At 37.4% G+C, this 17,172-nt stretch overlaps 1 protein-coding gene across 2 annotated transcripts; it reads left to right on the forward strand.

The window, feature by feature from the left end:
* Window positions 1-3,526: 3,526 nt before the first annotated feature.
* LOC128773874 (gamma-taxilin-like) lies at window positions 3,527-16,801 on the forward strand. 2 transcript variants are annotated; one of them, XM_053891912.1, is made up of 6 exons: window positions 3,527-3,834; window positions 6,220-6,339; window positions 7,838-7,912; window positions 12,178-12,270; window positions 14,331-14,426; window positions 15,594-16,801. In XM_053891912.1, the coding sequence occupies exons 1-6, from the start codon at window positions 3,649-3,651 to the stop codon at window positions 15,711-15,713; spliced, it is 690 nt and encodes a 229-aa protein (XP_053747887.1). In that variant the 5' UTR covers window positions 3,527-3,648; the 3' UTR covers window positions 15,714-16,801. The 2 variants fall into 2 exon arrangements, with proteins under 2 accessions (XP_053747887.1, XP_053747886.1); XM_053891911.1 differs by having other exon boundaries at window positions 3,550-3,834; window positions 15,396-16,801.
* Window positions 16,802-17,172: the final 371 nt, after the last annotated feature.

Consider the following 17,172-nt stretch of genomic DNA (forward strand, 5'->3'; position numbering starts at 1 on the left):
TGCTGGCTTCATAGAAAGACTTTGGAAGTTTTTCTTCCGTTTCTATTTTTTGGAACAGTTTCAAGAGAATAGGTGTTAACTCTCCCTTTAAATATTTGGGAGAATTCCCCTGGAAAGCCTTCTGGCCCGGGACTCTTGTTTTTTGGCAGACTTTTGATTACTAATTCGATTTCCTTACTGGCTATGGGTCTGTTCATATTTTCTATTTCTTCCTGTTTCAGTGTTGGTAGTGTAAATGTTTCTAGGAATTTGCCCAATTCTTCCAGATTACCCATTTTATTGGCATATAATTGCTCATAATATTCTCTTATTATTGTTTTTATATCTGCTGTGTTGGTTGTGATCTCTCCTCTTTCATTCTTGATTTTATTTATTTGGTCCTTTCCTTTTTCTTCTTGATCAAACTGACGAGTCGTTTATCCATTTTGTTAATTCTTTCAAAGAACCAGCTTTTGGTTTCATTGATCTGTTCTACTGGTTTTTTGGTTTTGATAGCATTGATTGCTGCTCTGATCTTTATTATTTCCTGTCTTCTGATGCTTTGGGGTTTTATTTGCTGTTCTTTTCCCAGCTCCTTTAGGCGTAAGGTTAGGTTAGGTATCGGAGATCCTTCTTGCTTCCTTAGGAAGGCCTGGATTGCTGTATACTTTCCTCTTATGACCGCCTTTGCTGCGCCCGCCCCAGGGGTTTTGGGTTGTGGTGTTATCATTTTCATTGACTTCCATATACTTACATTAATTTCCTCTTTAACTGCTTGGTTAGCCCATTCATTCTTTAGTAGGTTGTTCTTCAGTCTCCAAGTATTTGTTACCTTTCCAATTGTTTTCTTGTGGTTGATTTCCAGTTTCATAGCATTGTGGTCTGAACATACGCACGGTATGATCTCGGTCTTTTTGTACTTCCTTAGGGCTGATTTGTGTCCCAGTATATGGTCTATCCTGGAGAACGTTCCACGTGCACTGGCGAAGAACGTATATTTTGCTGCTTTAGGATGAAATGTTCTGAATGTATCTGTGAAGTCTATCTGGTCCAGTGTGTCATTCAAAGCCATTGTTTCCTTGTTGATTTTTTTATTAGATGATCTGTCCATTGCTGTGAGTGGTGTGTTTAAGTCTCCTACTATTATGGTATAAATGTCAATGAGTTTTTCATGTTTGTGATTAATTGATGTAAATATTAGGGTGCTGCCACATTTGGCACATAAATGTTTACAATTGTTAGGTCTTCTTGGCCTATAGACCCCTTTATTATGATATAATGCCCTTCTGCATTTCTTGATACAGTCTTTATTTTAAAGTCTAGATTGTCTGATAGAAGTATGGCTACTCTGGCTTTCTTTTGTTGTCTTTTGCATGACAGATGGTTCTCCACCCCCTTATATTCAATATGAAGATGACTTTAGGTCTCAAGTGGGTCTCTTGTAAACAGCATATAGATGGATCTTGTTTTTCTTATCCATTCTCTTACCCTGTGTCTTTTGATTGGAGCATTGAGTCCATTGGAGCAGAGTTCAGAGTGAATACTGAAAGATGTGAATTTATTGCCATTATGATCCTTGTAGAGTTGGAGTTTCTGGTGTTCTCTGGACCTTTCTAATCTTTGGTTGCTTTTGGTATTTCTTTATTGATATAAATTTGTTTATTTATATATATATATACATATATACACATACATATATACACATACACATGTATATATATATACATATAGATATATATCTTTGGGGGTTTTTTTCCCATCTTTTCTCCCCTCAGCGAGTCTCCCTTAAAATTTCTTGCAGGGCTGGTTTAGTGGTCGCAGACTGCTTTAATTTATGTTGGTCTGGGAAACTTTTTCTCTCTCCTTCAATTTTGAATGACAGCCTTGCTGGATAAAGAATTTTTGGCTGCATATTTTTCTGATTCAGCACACTGAATGTATCCTGCCACTCCTTTCTGGCCTGCCATGTTTCTGTGGACAGTTGTGCTGCAAATCTGATGTGTCTTCCCTTGTAGGTAAGGGACTTTTTTCCCTTGCTGCTTTCATGATTCTCTCCTTGCCTGAGTGCTTTGTGAATTTGACTATGATATGCCTCGTTGAGGGTCAGTTTTTGTTGAATCTAACGGGGGTCCTCTGTGCTACCTAGATTTTGATGTCTGTGTCTTTCCCCAAGTTAGGAAAGTTTTCCGCTCTGATTTGCTCACAAAACCCTTCTACCCCTATTTCTCTCTCTTCCTCTTCTGGGACCCCTATGATTCTGATGTTGTTCCTTTTTAATGAGTCACTGATTTCTCTAATTCTTAAATTGTGCTCTTTTGCCTTAATCTCCCTCTTTTTTTCTGCTTTGTTATTCTATATAAGTTTGTCCTCTATATCGCTGATTCTCTGTTCTGCCTCGTCCGTCCTTGCCACCGCTGCATCCATCTGTGATTGCAGCTCAGTTATAGCATTTTTAATTTCATTCTGGCTATTTTTTACTTCTTTTATCTCTGCAGAAAGGGATTCTAATCTATTTTTGACTCCAACTAGTATTCTTATTATTGTGATTCTAAATTCTGGTTCAGACACCTTGGTTGTATCTGTGTTGGTTAAATCCCTGGCTGTCATCTCTTTGTGCTCTTTCTTTTGGGGTGAATTCCTTTCGCGACTTTTCGCTTACCAAGTTCACTTCTCCACTCTGCATACCTGCTGAATTCTGTGGTTCAGGTTGTGTGGATTGTTGTGTTAATCCTCCAATCAGTTTTCTAGGTGTGTAGGATGGTTTAGTGTTGGTCTGGCTGTATTTCATGGACGCAAGACACACAAAAAGCTTCCATGGTGTTCCACCATATTGGCTCCTCCCACCCCCAAATTTAGATTTAATAAAACTGGATTTCCCCCTACTTATTTCAGTTTAACATTTTGACCAGGCTGATAGTTGTTTGGGTAAATGTCTTTTGATACTTGTTTCCTGGGAAGAATTGAAAGTAAGCTTTTTTCAAATTTTTTTTTTATTAAAAAAATTTTTTAGTGTTTTATTTATTGTCAAGAGAGACAGAGAGTGCAAACTGGTGAGGGAGCAGAGGGAGAGGGACACAGAGAATCCAAAACAGGCTCCAGGCTCTGAGCTGTCAGCACAGAGCCTGACACAGAGCCTGAGCTCACAGACTGTGAGATCATAAGCGGAGCAGAAGTTGGATGCTTAACTGACTGAGTCATGCAGGAGTCCCAAAAGTAAGCTTTTAAAATAAAGATTACATTTGTCCCTTGACCTCCAGGAAATGGAAGGTTGACTCAGAAAGGAAGCTGCTATATGGGCCATCCCTCTTCATACTCATCTAGGATGATGCCCTACCAAACCAATGAGGAGAACAGTTGGAAAAATAATGAGGCAGCATCTACTGTATGGAGAAGAACCATACTTGTATTTTGGGTAGTAAGGTCTGCAAAGTCAAAGAACACTTAACTTTGTAGCGGTCAGTTTGTTTCTCCCTGATTAATCTACTAAGGAAATATGCTTTTAAATCAGAGATGTTTGGTCATAGATGAAGAGAAGGGATTGTTAGTGAGAAGCAACAATTGGGGCATCTTTACAGGAACCCACATAGTAGCAACAATTTTAAAGCACTCAGTGTAGAAGTTTATTCTATACCAGTAACATAAGTTATTTTGGATAATAAGGAAGAAAATATGCAGCAGGCACAAGAAGAGGAAGAACATCGTAGAGAAGCAACTGCACGTTTCCAGTTTACTTTAAGTGAAATTCAAGCACAGCTGGAACAACATGACATACACAATGCCAAACTGCGCCAAGAAAACACTGAACTAGGAGAGAAGCTGAAGAAGCTCATTGAGCAGTATGCACTGAGAGAGGAGGTAAAAGTGTTTTGTTCAGTGACACAGGATCTTGTTACTATGAAAACCTTTTCACCATTACTGAAGACTATTGTCACAGGACATTATTTTAGAGCTTTTATGTATGCATAGTAGCAAACAGTCAGGAATTTATTAGGAAAATGTTAGACACAGTGTAAACTAAAAGACTGATTGGGATCATCACTGATTGACCCAGGGATCTGTGGATTTGGATATGTGAGGTATATCAAGTGGTACTTGTTTTCCATGTGATACTGGAAGATAGCAATTTTAGTAAACAGACTGTTTTTTTCCATATCCAGTCAAAGAGTAAATAAATATTTGGTGCCCAAATATCCAATATCTCTGACTTCCATGATAATCTATCATAAATCTATGATAATACAATCTATAGTACCATTGCATTTTACATAGTATAACTTTTGGCGGGGAGAGAAACTTCTTTTAACTAAACACCCACCCTTCTTGGTTGCCACAGACACAGTGAAGTTAAGGTGAGTGTACAGTGAATCATTTATGCCTGCAGAACCCGATCACTGCAGTTATTTTACAAGCTAGTCTGGAAGTTCTGTGATGTCTACCTTAAACGGAAATTGGTGATAGCATGCTCATTAGTTTTCCTTACTTTCTGAGCTCAAGTGTATAGGCTAAGAGCTTTGGGTTTTCCAAAGGGCACATTCCTCTGCCTTTGTTATATTTTAAGGGTAGTAAAATGTTCAATTATGTGTGTTGAACTCCTTACATAAGTATATTTAAACTGCTAATTAGAAAAGATTGGTGACAATTAAAAATGGTTAAAATGATAAATTTTTAAATGGTATATTTTACTACCAGAAAAAGCCCCCAAATGAAGCGAACAACAATGGCTATGTAATTTATCCAGTTTCAATTCAAAGTTTAGGTTGTTTTAATTTACAGTTTTACTTACATCCTTTGAAAACAGTTTAAAGATTTTGAGCATTTTTCTAACCATTCTCCTTATCTTTTAACAGCAAATCTGTGTTTCAAGCAAATCCAAGATGTCATATTATTTCAGCCAGCATTATTTGAATGCATATCTTGAAAAGACAAGACTCTTTTGAAGCAGAATCACAGTACCATTTTCATACCAAAATATTTATCAGTAATTACTTTCCCAACCACTTCATCATTGCTCACATTTTTCTATTCCCCAACCCCCTTTTGAAAATTCTTTGAATCAGGTCAAAAAGGTTTATACATTTCATTGGATGTTACGTCTCAAGTCTTTTTTTTCACATATAGGTTTCTGTCTCTGTATTTCCTCCTTGCAGGGCATTTATTGAAGTAAATTTTGTGAGGCATATAGAGTGGATTTACTTTTCACTAAATTTGTTTCATAAAGCCCTCGTTTTCTTACTTTGTTTTCATTTTGTTGTTGCAACAAATGACACCCGACTTCATTATTAAAGTGACAAATTTTCAAAGTGTATATTCAAGTTACATTACCTGTGAGCCTTGTTTGTGTTAGGTATTACAGAAGTGTTTCCTGTGGGGAGAGGGGTGGTGGTGGTGGTGTTGAGCATATAATTTAATGATCTAATATGCAGTCAAAGACAAAAATGTAACCACTCCTCAAAACTTAATTAGATTATATATTATTAACTACCATTTCTTCCTATCACATGGAATATGGAAACTAAAAAGTTTTAATGTTTTTCCATCAGAGAAGGATGTTCTGATGACTTTATTTTACAGAAATACTACTTAACAATTTACTTTGGATTTGACAGTAACCTCTTTTCTTACCAAGGGTCTAGTATGTTCTAGACACCAAGCACGTTAAATATATTAACCACTTTATTGATTTTTACAAACACTTTAGGAGGTACATGTGGGGTTGTCCATGTTTAAGGATAAGGAAACTGAGATTCGTCAAAGGGCAGAATTTGTCCAGGGCCATCCACTAAGCCTAGATTTGACCCCCGGCCATTCATACCATTATATTATACTACTGTCTGTACTGAGAAATTTGGGAAAATTTAATTACAAGAAAATAATACCCAGGAATTGTGTGTGTGATGAATGGTTTCAAGTTTGATCTCTTTACCCATCTTTTTTTTTTCTTAATAGTTTAAGCCTAATTTTCAATGTAGAGCAGAAACAGGCAACACAAAGCTGTTGATTGGGTTGGATGGACTCAGGTTAGGGGCTAGAGGGAATCATGTCTGCAAGTGCAGAGTGGTTTGCAAGGTGATGTGAGTAGATGCTTTTGTGTGTATGAGCACAGAAAGCTCCAACGTAATTAGTTATGGTGGTATGAGCAGGAATAACAGGCAAGTAAGTTATTGTAACTTGTGTTGTATCTCCTAACCTATGTATACCCTTTTTCACTAAGTGATAGAAGAAATTTTATATTTTCTATAGCATATTAATAAAGTGTTCAAACATAAGGAACTGCAGCAACAGCTTGTGGATGCCAAGCTTCAGCAAACAACAGAGCTCATAGAGGAAGCTGATGAAAAACACCAAAGAGAAAGAGAATTTGTAAGTTCTGTGTCCTAAAAACATTATTGCCATAATTGTAGACAAAATGATTTAAAACACTTAAATTCATTCAATATTTACATAGAAATGGGGATGAAATTTGTTTTTTTAATATCAAGATGTTAGAATGCATTCAACTTTCCTGGTAAAACTTTCTTATAAAACAGACTTGGAATATTAGACCAAGTTAGTGGAAAGATATGAACATGGTGATTTTATCCTGTGTACAATATTATCTTGATTTTTAGGTAATGATCACCAGATTCAGGAATGTGGCAGATACTGGCAAATTAGGCCTCCACGGCTACAGGCAATTAAATTTCATACCAAGTTCACCGAACCTGGGTCTCCTAGAGCCTGGTACATTTTCTCTTAAATAAGTAACTTGAAAATAGGCACACTGTATTTCACTCATCTGGTATAATTTCCCAGTAAACTTTGCAGAATTTTCTATTTCCTTAATCGTGCATCATGGGTAAGTACTCATGTTATTTTTCCTGTCAATAATTGGTGAACATAGTGGAATATCATGATTAAGACATGCAAATCAAACTCTATATGCTTAAGTTAAATAAGCATATATTTATGGACTGTTCCATTCAGCATTTTACATTTTATTTTAGTGATCTAGATGCTGAGGTAATCATGGTATGGACCACTCAGGAACTGAATGGTGAGGAAATGAACAATGCATACTAATAAGTGTGAGTCTAGGATTTAGAGAGATGGATTTTGCAAAGTATAGACTTTAGTGCAACCCAACAGTGACATTTGATGTATAATTGAAGGAACTGTTTCATTTCCAACATGGAGTAAAAAGTGCGTGCATGTGTATGTGCATACATAGATACATATACATAAACATGCACATACATACATGTATTACATGTATATATTTTCTTGTTGGTTTGAAAACCTTTAAGACTTATTTGCCCCATGTATGACATTTTTATGTCAGTATTCAAAAACAATTTCACAACTGCCTACTGTACAACTTCACTATATAATTTTCTTGAAAGCGCAGGTGTGAAAACCAGACCCTCCTCTTCCCCATTTGAAAAAAAGTAATCTGAAGCCTAATCTGTTTCACTGCTTTGCTCTCTCTATATGCTTTCTAAACTGGCTCATCTTGCCTCTCATGGTGTTAGCAACATTACCACCTTGATAATATCAAGATTTCCATCCCTGTTTTGTGTGTCTGAGGTTACATGCCTGATTTCTCCTACTATTTGACCGTGAGTTTTATAAACCTTAGTATGCCTCCAGGGTACTTTTTTTCCTTAAGCAGTTTAAAGATTTTTCCCACAGTCCTAAGTGTTAACAAGTGCTGTAGATCAAAGATGGAAGTACTTGACAATTTGGTATAATAGGATGTTTGACCTGTGATTGTTGCTAAAATAGAGGAAACACTAAGCCTAAATAAGTATCTGGTCATTTGACATTTTAGTCATATGTGTAATTACTATTAGTATTTTCCCAGAATGTTTCTGTTTTCTAGTTATTAAAAGAAGCAACAGAATCGAGGCACAGATATGAAGAAATGAAACGGGAGGAAGCACAATTAAAAGAGCAGGTAACTTTACAACAGGGGATAGTAGAATTTATGAATCTTCTTGTTCCCAGTGAATGCCAGCTAGAACTGAAAACTAGGTCTTTTGACCTCTTAGAATGTTCCTCTTATGGTAACTAACTCATCATGAGTTGACTAGGACTTCTCTCAAATCAGCACCGTGAGTCTTGTGTCCTCCAAAACCCCTTAGTCCCTAGCAAATCTGGAGGGCTAGTGAGCCTGTTTTCAGTGTCTCCTTTCTACTATTCTAGATATTTTCTCCTGTGTCTTTTAAAGTTTGTTCCATGAGGAAAGTAAAACAGGGAGAAAATACATATTTTGTTGTATGTGTAGTTTTTAAAATCTTCATCTGCTTACAGATGTGTGTGTGTGTAGTGTTTGTTTCTTTGTTTATTTTTAATATAATTTATTGTCAGCTTGGCTAACATACAGTATAGACAGTGTGTTCTTGGTTTTGGAAGTAGATTCCTGTGATTCATCATTCATTGCTTAAATACACACCTAGTGCTCATCCCAACAAGCACCCTCCTCAATGCCCATCACCCATTTTCCCCTCTCCCCTGCTCCATCAACCCTCAGTTTGTTCTCTGTATTTCAGAGTTTCTTATGATGTGCCTCCCTGCCTCTCTGTTTGTAACTCTTTTTTTCCCATACCTTTCCCCCATGGTCTTCTGTTAAGTTCCTCAAGTTCCACATGAGTGAAAACATACGATATCTGTCTTTCTGACTGATTTATTTCACTTAGCATAAAACCCTTCAGTTCCACCCATGTTGCTGCAAATGGCAGGATTTCATTCTTAGTACCAAGTAGTATTCAGATGTATATATAAACTACAATTTCTTTATCCATGCATCAGTTGATGGACATTTAGGCTCTTTCCATGATTTGGCTATTGTTGAAAGTGCTGCTATAAACATTGGGGTACAAGTGCCCCTATGCCTCAGCCCTCCTGTATCACTTGGGGCAATTCCTAGCAGTGCTATTGCTGGGTCAGAGGACAGTTCTATCCTTAGTTTTTTGAGGAACCTCCACACTATTTTCCAGAGTGGCTGCAGCAGTTTGCATTCCCACCAACAGTGCAAGAGGGTTTCCTTTTCTCCACATCATCGCCAGCATCTGTAGTCTCCTGATTTGTTCATTGTAGCTATTCTGACTGGCGTGAGGTGGTACCTCAGTGTGGTTTTGATTTGTATTTGCCTGATGAGGAGTGATGTTGAGCATCTTTTCATGTGTCTGTTAGCCATCTGGATATCTTTTTTGGAAAAGTGTCCAACAATAGTCATGTCTTCTGCCCATTTCTTTACTGGATTATTTGTTTTTTGGGTGTTGAGTTTCGTAAGTTCTTTATAGATTTTGGATACTAACCCTTTGCATGTGTGTTTTTTCAGTGAAAATTGAGATTCTTTGTTTTTGAGTTCAGCCTTATGTTGTCCTATTTCAGTCTCCTATATGGTTGCTTTGTGTGGAGTAAAGGAAGCAGATACTACATCTCACTTCAAGAAAAGACAGAGGAAATATTGTGCCTCCCTCTCTGAAAGTTTACTAATATCTACCTGTATTTTTATAGACAGGAGCAATTAGGTATTTATCCATATAATTTATTCTTTTAGTTAACCAGGGTTACATTCTCTTGAAAAACATGTCACTTGTTGAAAACTTTATTATGGAATGTTTAACATAATGATTCTCTTAATTAGTCCTAAAATTCACTAATATATTAAGACTGCACATGTCTTCATGAGCAACCAACCCTTCAGAGTCCTCTTTATGTCTTTGGGAACAGTTTTTAGTGGGTTATCAGTGATAAAACTAGCCTAACTTACAGTGAAAATTGGAGAAAAGTCAAATATGAGAAGGCTTTTGAGCTTTCCAACGTAAGTTATGACCAAGTGGGCTTGCTTCTAGAAACTTTAAACCTGTTACTTATTAGCCCTGTAAGGACACTCAGAGGTGCATGTAACTGGAGAAAAGAATTGACGTGGAGAAGGTGTACAAAGTCTATAAACAGCTTTGGAAGATGTTCATTAATTGTGGGGGGGGTGGTCATTGACTATTTCTCGAGTGCAAGTTGCCAGGAGGCTGCCTTACCAAGCTCCCAGGCATCTCGGAATCTGTTGGATTGTTCTCATTGCAGCTTCTTTTGTCTGTGATCTCTGAAACCCTGGGCCATGTTGCCTGATCATTAGTTTCTTCCTTTGCTACCACATCTCCCTTTCCAAAGTCCGTAAATGTGGCTGTCCTTGGTCTCATTCTATGCTGTTACCATGTCAGTTTCCACCATTTATTGAGGATAGATTCTAATTGGTGTGTACTGACATACTGTTCTGTAATCCAGGCATGTGCCATGTAAGGCCAGGTGTGATGGTAGTTGTCGCTTACTAGCCACCTACTGTGGGCCAGCGTTGAGCACTCAGATGGGACAGTCTGCCTGGACCATGCCTAGACTGCCGTTAACTTCTAATGCCTCTCAAGTGCCCAGACTGCTCCCTTTGTCTCCCTAAGCAGCACCATTGCTCCATCTCTAGGTCATTGGCCCTGCCAGTAGGGACTCTTCCACACACTGCTTATAATGGAGGCCTCTTGAACTTGCTCCTGAGTTTGTATTCAGCCAGGCCCTTGCCTTCCTGTTTCTGTGGGCATGATTTGGTCATCCTGTATTTACTTTGTCTATCCTTTAGCCTTAACGTGTTTTTCCCCATATGGCCCATGCCACAAGATTACTGGGTAGACTGGGTCCATCATACTCTTTCCTATCCCTTTCCCATTCTTTTCATGTGGTTCTGTTTAATAGTCCTCAGATAGTACTGGTGCAAATGGAAAGGTAATTTGTGCTATTTCTTGGCATCTGATTGTCTTTCATTCTTTTTTGCTTTTCTTGGGCAAAACACTGTATTGCACAGAAATACAGAGCAAAGAGGCATGCTCTTTCCTCATCCTGAGCATAGTGTAGGTATGTGTTGTAGTACTGTTACATATAATATGTATATGTACACATATGTACACATATATATGTATAATATTGTGTAGGTATGTGTTGTACTACTGTTACATATAATATGTATATGTACACATATGTACACATATATATGTATAATATACATATATATATGTACACACACACATATATATATATATTATATGTTTATAAATGTATAAATACATTTATATTTAGCGATGGTCTCCAAAGGGATTCCCCCACCCCAATGTGCATGAACCAATTCAGCCCAACCTCAAGCCTAACTCAGCATTCACCCATGTAAACGTTTCTGTTCTGCCCACTGCTAGGAGAGCTCCTCCTTCCCTTCCCCCAACTCCCTTCTGTGACTCAGAATTCTGAGTTCTGAATGTGACTCAGCATTCTGTGTTCTCTTTGTGCTGCTCAGTTAGCATTATCTTCCTAGATAAAATGAAAAATAATAATTTTTAAAAAGTTCCTTGAAGGTGGGAATTAAAAGAAAAATTGGTGTCTCTACATGAATTTAGCTTTCCTTTTTCTCACCTATACTCTCACTAAATTCTTTGTCCTCCATCCAAACCATTTTCAACTTGTTTTCTTTTCCTGCCTATATTAAGGAAATATTTAGCCTTGATACCAAGCTAAGAACGATGCAAGCTAGTGATCTTTTTCCAAGAATAGTTTTTCAAATGTGAGGACAGGGGATGCTGCATAAAATGGTACATTTATATGAAATTTATAGTTATATGAAATGTTTAGTTTTTATTACAGTTCATGGAGTACAGATCCTTAACATTTGAGTGTTTTAAACATTTGCAGTTAGATTAAAACAACAAGATTTCCATAAGTTTCAGAGCATTTCAGTGGGTTAGCAAGAATTTAAGCCACGTATTACGTGTGCCCAAAGGTTTGCTGATGCATTTCTTCTTCTTTGTAGCACATGTAATAAGTGACTAATGTTTAGCCACATTGTGTTCCTTTGCAAGTCTTTGGGATTCTAAATGACTGATCTGGAACTCAGAATGTTTGATACCTTCTCTATTTCTTTCTCTCTTGCTCGCTCTCTCTCTCTCTCCTTTCTTCCTTCCTTCCCTCCTTTTCTTCCTTCCTCTTTCCCTTCCTTCCTTCCTCCCTCCCTCCCTTTCTCCCTCCCTTCCTTCCTCCCTCCCTGCCTTCCTCCCTCCCTCCCTGCCTTCTTCCCTCCCTCCTTATCTTTCTTTCTCTCTCCCTCTTTCCCTCCCTCTCTTCCTCCCTTTTTTTTTTCTTTTGTTTTTTTTTTTCTGTTCTTTTCTGTTTTCTTTTTTCTTGTAGCTTTCTCTTTATATGGATAAGTTTGAAGAATTCCAGACTACCATGGCAAAAAGCAATGAACTCTTCACAACCTTCAGGCAGGAAATGGAAAAGGTATTTACATGAGTTTAGTAGAGTATTAGCATGAAGTTTGTATGTCTTAATTTTAAGCATAATAATGACTTGGATGAGTTTATATTGAATGAATGTAATATTTTTGTTTCCTGATCTTCACCTGGCATATGCAGGCATTTTGCCCTGAACTTACCCCAAGTTGCTCAGGATATTGATACTCTCAAAATTCTATCATCATTGATGATAATTCTTTTATTAAAGATAACGTGTTGTTAGAAATAGATTTTCTTTTAAAAGATCACCTCTGATGATCCCTGACCAGTTCTTTCACAAGCATTATGTAAATTATATTTTAAAAATGGAGGCCAAGGGAAGTGATGATATATTTTTGGTTGGAATAGATTAGTTCTGAGGATCTAGTTATGCTGAATGTATTTTTACACTTCTAATATTCATCTTTATACATGCAATATACGGGGACACACATCCTTATATAATTTTAAAATACTGCCAAAATTCACTGTAGAAAATGTTTGGCATTATTTCAGCTCAGAATATGGGCTAAGTGTCAATTTTAGAGTACTGTTACCTGCTTCTAACCCAGATAACAAAGAACCATCTTAGTATGTGAGGCTGAGTTCAGTTATTGCGTTGTATAACCTCTTTGGGGCAAGCTATTAGGATGGAATTTCCCTTTCTAAAAGTGGGATTTAAAAAGAAAGCATGGTCAGTAGACAAATAACAATGCTGGATTGTTACTAGAATTTACACAGTGGTTGAGAGCACATGCTCATTAGTCAGATTTCGTGGATTAATAATCCTGGGCAGTCATTTATGGTAGCCCTTGGACAAGTTTAACTTTTCTGTTCCTTCATTGTTAAAAATGGGAATAACAAAAGTATCTTCTGTACTTCAGACACTGCTTAGCCATGTTAAATTAAGTACTCCAGGTACCACCATCAGGGAGTTTTACACCCAAGTAGCGTGTACAATTCAGTGAGCAGCAGGTGTTGTGCCTACGAGTCTTTTCAGCTGAGTGCTCCAGTGGAAGGGAAGTTGTTCTGTCTTCACAGAGGTGTTAGCTGTACTGTACCACTTGAGCATCACAAGGCAGAGCAGCTTAAGATGGGGACTCCCTGGAACACATTCCTCTCTGCTGGCGACTGTAGAGATCACAGTTGTCAGCAGTGAAGTCTGATCTTCCATGAGCTCCTCCTACAGCCTTGTCCCACTCTGGGACTTTGGTGGGGAATTAACTGTGGCATGGGGTATTGGCTCTGCCTTATCCTAGTTTCCCTTCACAGTGCATGACACAGTATATCTACTTGGGACAGTGCTTGATGTGCAGACCAGCAATAAAGGAATTTTGGAAAGATGGATGCTTGAGGGACATAATAACTGAATCTAATTCTGAATTTCTGAGAATTGGGATCCTGTCGCATTTATTAAGAACACTTGTTTTTACACCCATTTTATCTTTAATAAAAGCTGAAATAGGATAGTCTTGTCAGTTGTGAGGATGAATAAAGCTAAGGATTTAATAATTTTAATACCTTTCCTGATCACTTACCTAAATTATCTGGCCTCTACTTCTGATACTGATAGCATTTTAAATTCTTAATCTCCTTAGAAGCTGAGAACATGTTTTTGCAAAAATAAGATGAATTAGTTTAATGTACTGTCTCTACAGATAACTCAAGAACATAGACTTTTTTTTGCTATAGGATTTAGGAAGAAGGTGGTTCTCTCCCTCTAACTGAAATAGTTAGCAGTACAATCTGATGTGAAAGCATTCAGAGTGTGGTGGTATTTCAAGTTTCCATGTGCTGTTTCCTCTGAAATTGAGGAGATCAAATTTCTTCTTCTCATAATACGAAAACTCCTTCTACTTTGGTTCTTGCTGCTGCCACCACGATAAGGGCTTCTGTTAGCTCTGCTCACAATAGACAGGCATAACTGCTTTTAGCAAGACATACACAGCTAGCATCTAGTTGAGGATAGTGCACTGATGAGGGAAGGGAGGAACATTATACAATATTTGAGGGGTGGGTCAAGGAATGCAAATTAGAATTTAACTTTGCCATTGTGTTGATTCACAGATGACAAAGAAAATTAAAAAGCTGGAAAAAGAAATGATAATGTGGCGTACAAAATGGGAAAATAATAATAAAGTACTTCTGCAAATGGCCGAAGAGGTGAGAAGGTTTTACGTGAATGCATAGTGAATGCTCATTGATTTCAGTACTAGGGCAGGCTGGAACTTCCGGTTTGCTGAGTAACTACAGGTTTACTTACGTGGTCTCTTTCCTGTGGTAAGTTAGGTTCTCTTAGGTGAGGTATCAAACTTCTTTCCCAATTAATTAGCTCTGAGTTGTGATGTGGACACCTATAAATTGAAGTAGATTTTGCTGTCCACTATAGCAAACTTAGCTTATACAGACTAAGGCTTGTTAAACAGGATACTGTTCCCCATCAGAGCTTTTGATTCATTACATCAGAGGTGTGGCCTGAAGTTTTGCCTTTCTAAATGTGTCCAGGAAGTTCTCCTGTTGGTTCAGAAGGCACAACTTGAGAGTCACAGTTTTGCAGGGAAGACACCTTTATTCAGATTTCCCATGGAGAGAGCACAAACTTTTAACTCAGTTGCTTTCTACCTTGACTTGCTCATCTCCGAAAGGCAGCAAACTACTTTTTGTAAGGTTTGCTGCAAAGAAAGCTGAAGTAAGTGTATTCCATTTGCAATTACTAAATTTCTCAGGTTCATAAACTTCATGGGACTAGTTATAACATTTCATGAAAGAAAGTATTAGGGTTTCAAAATGGTGGAAAGGAAGAAAAATTGAAGAAAGAAGACTGTACTCTTATTTCTAGCATTTTAAATTAAAATAATTAATTTTATTTATTCTTTATTAAGTCAACATAAAATTAACTGAAAATCAAGATGTGCATTTTGGTTACTTTAAAGAAACATGACAAAAGAGTATTTAATTTTTTGCATTGTTCCAGAATGATTGTATTTTCAGCAGATGGTAAAAGGTAGTTGACAGTGTGGCACAGATTTCTTTTTTTTTCTTTTGTAGACAATAATGTACTCTGTATTTATATGTAGAGTGGTTACATGAATTCTCTCCTCTCCACCCCACCCCCCCCCCCCAACTCCCCAGAAAGCTGTGCATGATAAAGAGTACAAGGCCTTTCAAATAAAACTGGAACGGTTAGAGAAGCTGTGTAGAGCTCTTCAAATGGAAAGAAATGAGCTCAGTGAGAAGGTGGAAGCCCTCAAAGAGCAGGTCTCTGTAAATGCAGTGGATGTAGATTTAGCCACACCTGTGACACAGTCCTGCACTGGTGTTGTTTCTCAGAAGGAGCTGAAGACTTCTAGAAGAGCTCCAGGAGTGTACCTGGAGGCTAAGCTTCAGGGAGCAAATGAAACAAAACACAACTCCAAAGACCCTTTCTACATGATCTCTTCCAGGCACTGATTCAGTTGAATCAGATGAAGTGTGACCACTGTACTGAGTGATATTTTGTGTATCAGTTTTCTGTAGTTGTTACTATTAGTTTTGTGATGAAAATTTTCTTTTTCTATTATATATGTATTTTTAAAGAACTATTGGACTGTGTGGCACAGGAGGCTGCTTAGTTGTTTTGCATTGCTTTAATGTGTACAGTTTCCACAGCTGTATTACATACCTGCCTTACTAACCTTTTATTGGAATACATGTCTCATCCTTTCACTGTGTTCATTTGCCTTATCCCTGCCCCTTGTGTTATTATCATAATTAAATTGAGCGTTGTTTCAATGGTGGTTTCCCTATGTGAAACCTAAAACTAATTTAAACTCTCTATTCCACTAATATAAAAAAGAGAAAATATAAAGATGATTAGTTTTGTCTAGTAGCTCATTCAAATGCCAAGTGGAAAATAAAGCTCAAGTGTGGGATAGGAAACAAGTGTAGCATATTTGACATAGGTTCGATTTTTTGGTAATATTTTTTATCACTTGCAAATGAAGATGACTGTTAAGTCTTGTCTTGACTTTCTCAAGGTTATATGATTATGCGGTTGTCACTTGTAAACAAAATAGCATGTACACACAAGTCATTGGACAAATAGGTTTAATGCTTAAGTCACTAAAAATGGTTCTACTGCTTTGGTTTCAGCTTAGAACACATGTGTTTAAAGAAAAAAAAATTATCTAGATCTCTGCATTTACAATGGCAAAATTTCTGGGCTTTGTAATTTTGTTTGTTACTTTCCTTTGTTATTTCAGTGTTTGAAAGTTACTTTTATTTATATGTTCCTGTCACATCTATGACCTTAAATTGGTTGAAAATTGAAGATTACCTGATAGGTAAAACAGCCTGCAGTGTGAAGTATTTGCAAACTTTCACTACTGACCATGATAATCAAGGGACCAGAGAGTTAAGCAAAATAAATTTACATGAAATTTGACATCCTTAGTTAGTCTGCCAAAAGTAGCAAGTCCACACTTCACCGTTCAACAGTTTTTTAAAAGTGTCTCCATCAGCTACTAAATGGAACTGTTGGACCCACCACTTTGCGGGGGGGGGGGGGGGGGGGGGGGGATAAAGATTATGTGTCAGAACTACAATTCACCTTAAAATTAATTCTAGTGATCATATTTCACCAGAACAGTACAGCATGTAAGTTCTTAACATCTTATTAAGGTAGTTTTGTGGCCCCACATTTCTTTGTGATACTTACTTTGTGGGGAAGGCAAATCTTGGGCTGAAAGCAATGTGGTTCAGAGCATTTGCTCTGCTGTTTTGGATCTAATAGGTATATACTAGATATCATTGTGTGAAATGACATAAGACATGGAAAGCCTCTGGAATCTGGGAAGCATTTGCTTTCGTTTCAGAACTTTTCCTGTGGTTAACAAGGGGAAAAAGAACCTTATGGGAAGGACTCCCTTCC

Source organism: Panthera pardus, unplaced genomic scaffold (assembly GCF_024362965.1).
Source record: "Panthera pardus isolate Hobbes unplaced genomic scaffold, ASM2436296v1 HiC_scaffold_27, whole genome shotgun sequence".
In the NCBI taxonomy this organism is placed as follows: domain Eukaryota; kingdom Metazoa; phylum Chordata; class Mammalia; order Carnivora; family Felidae; genus Panthera; species Panthera pardus.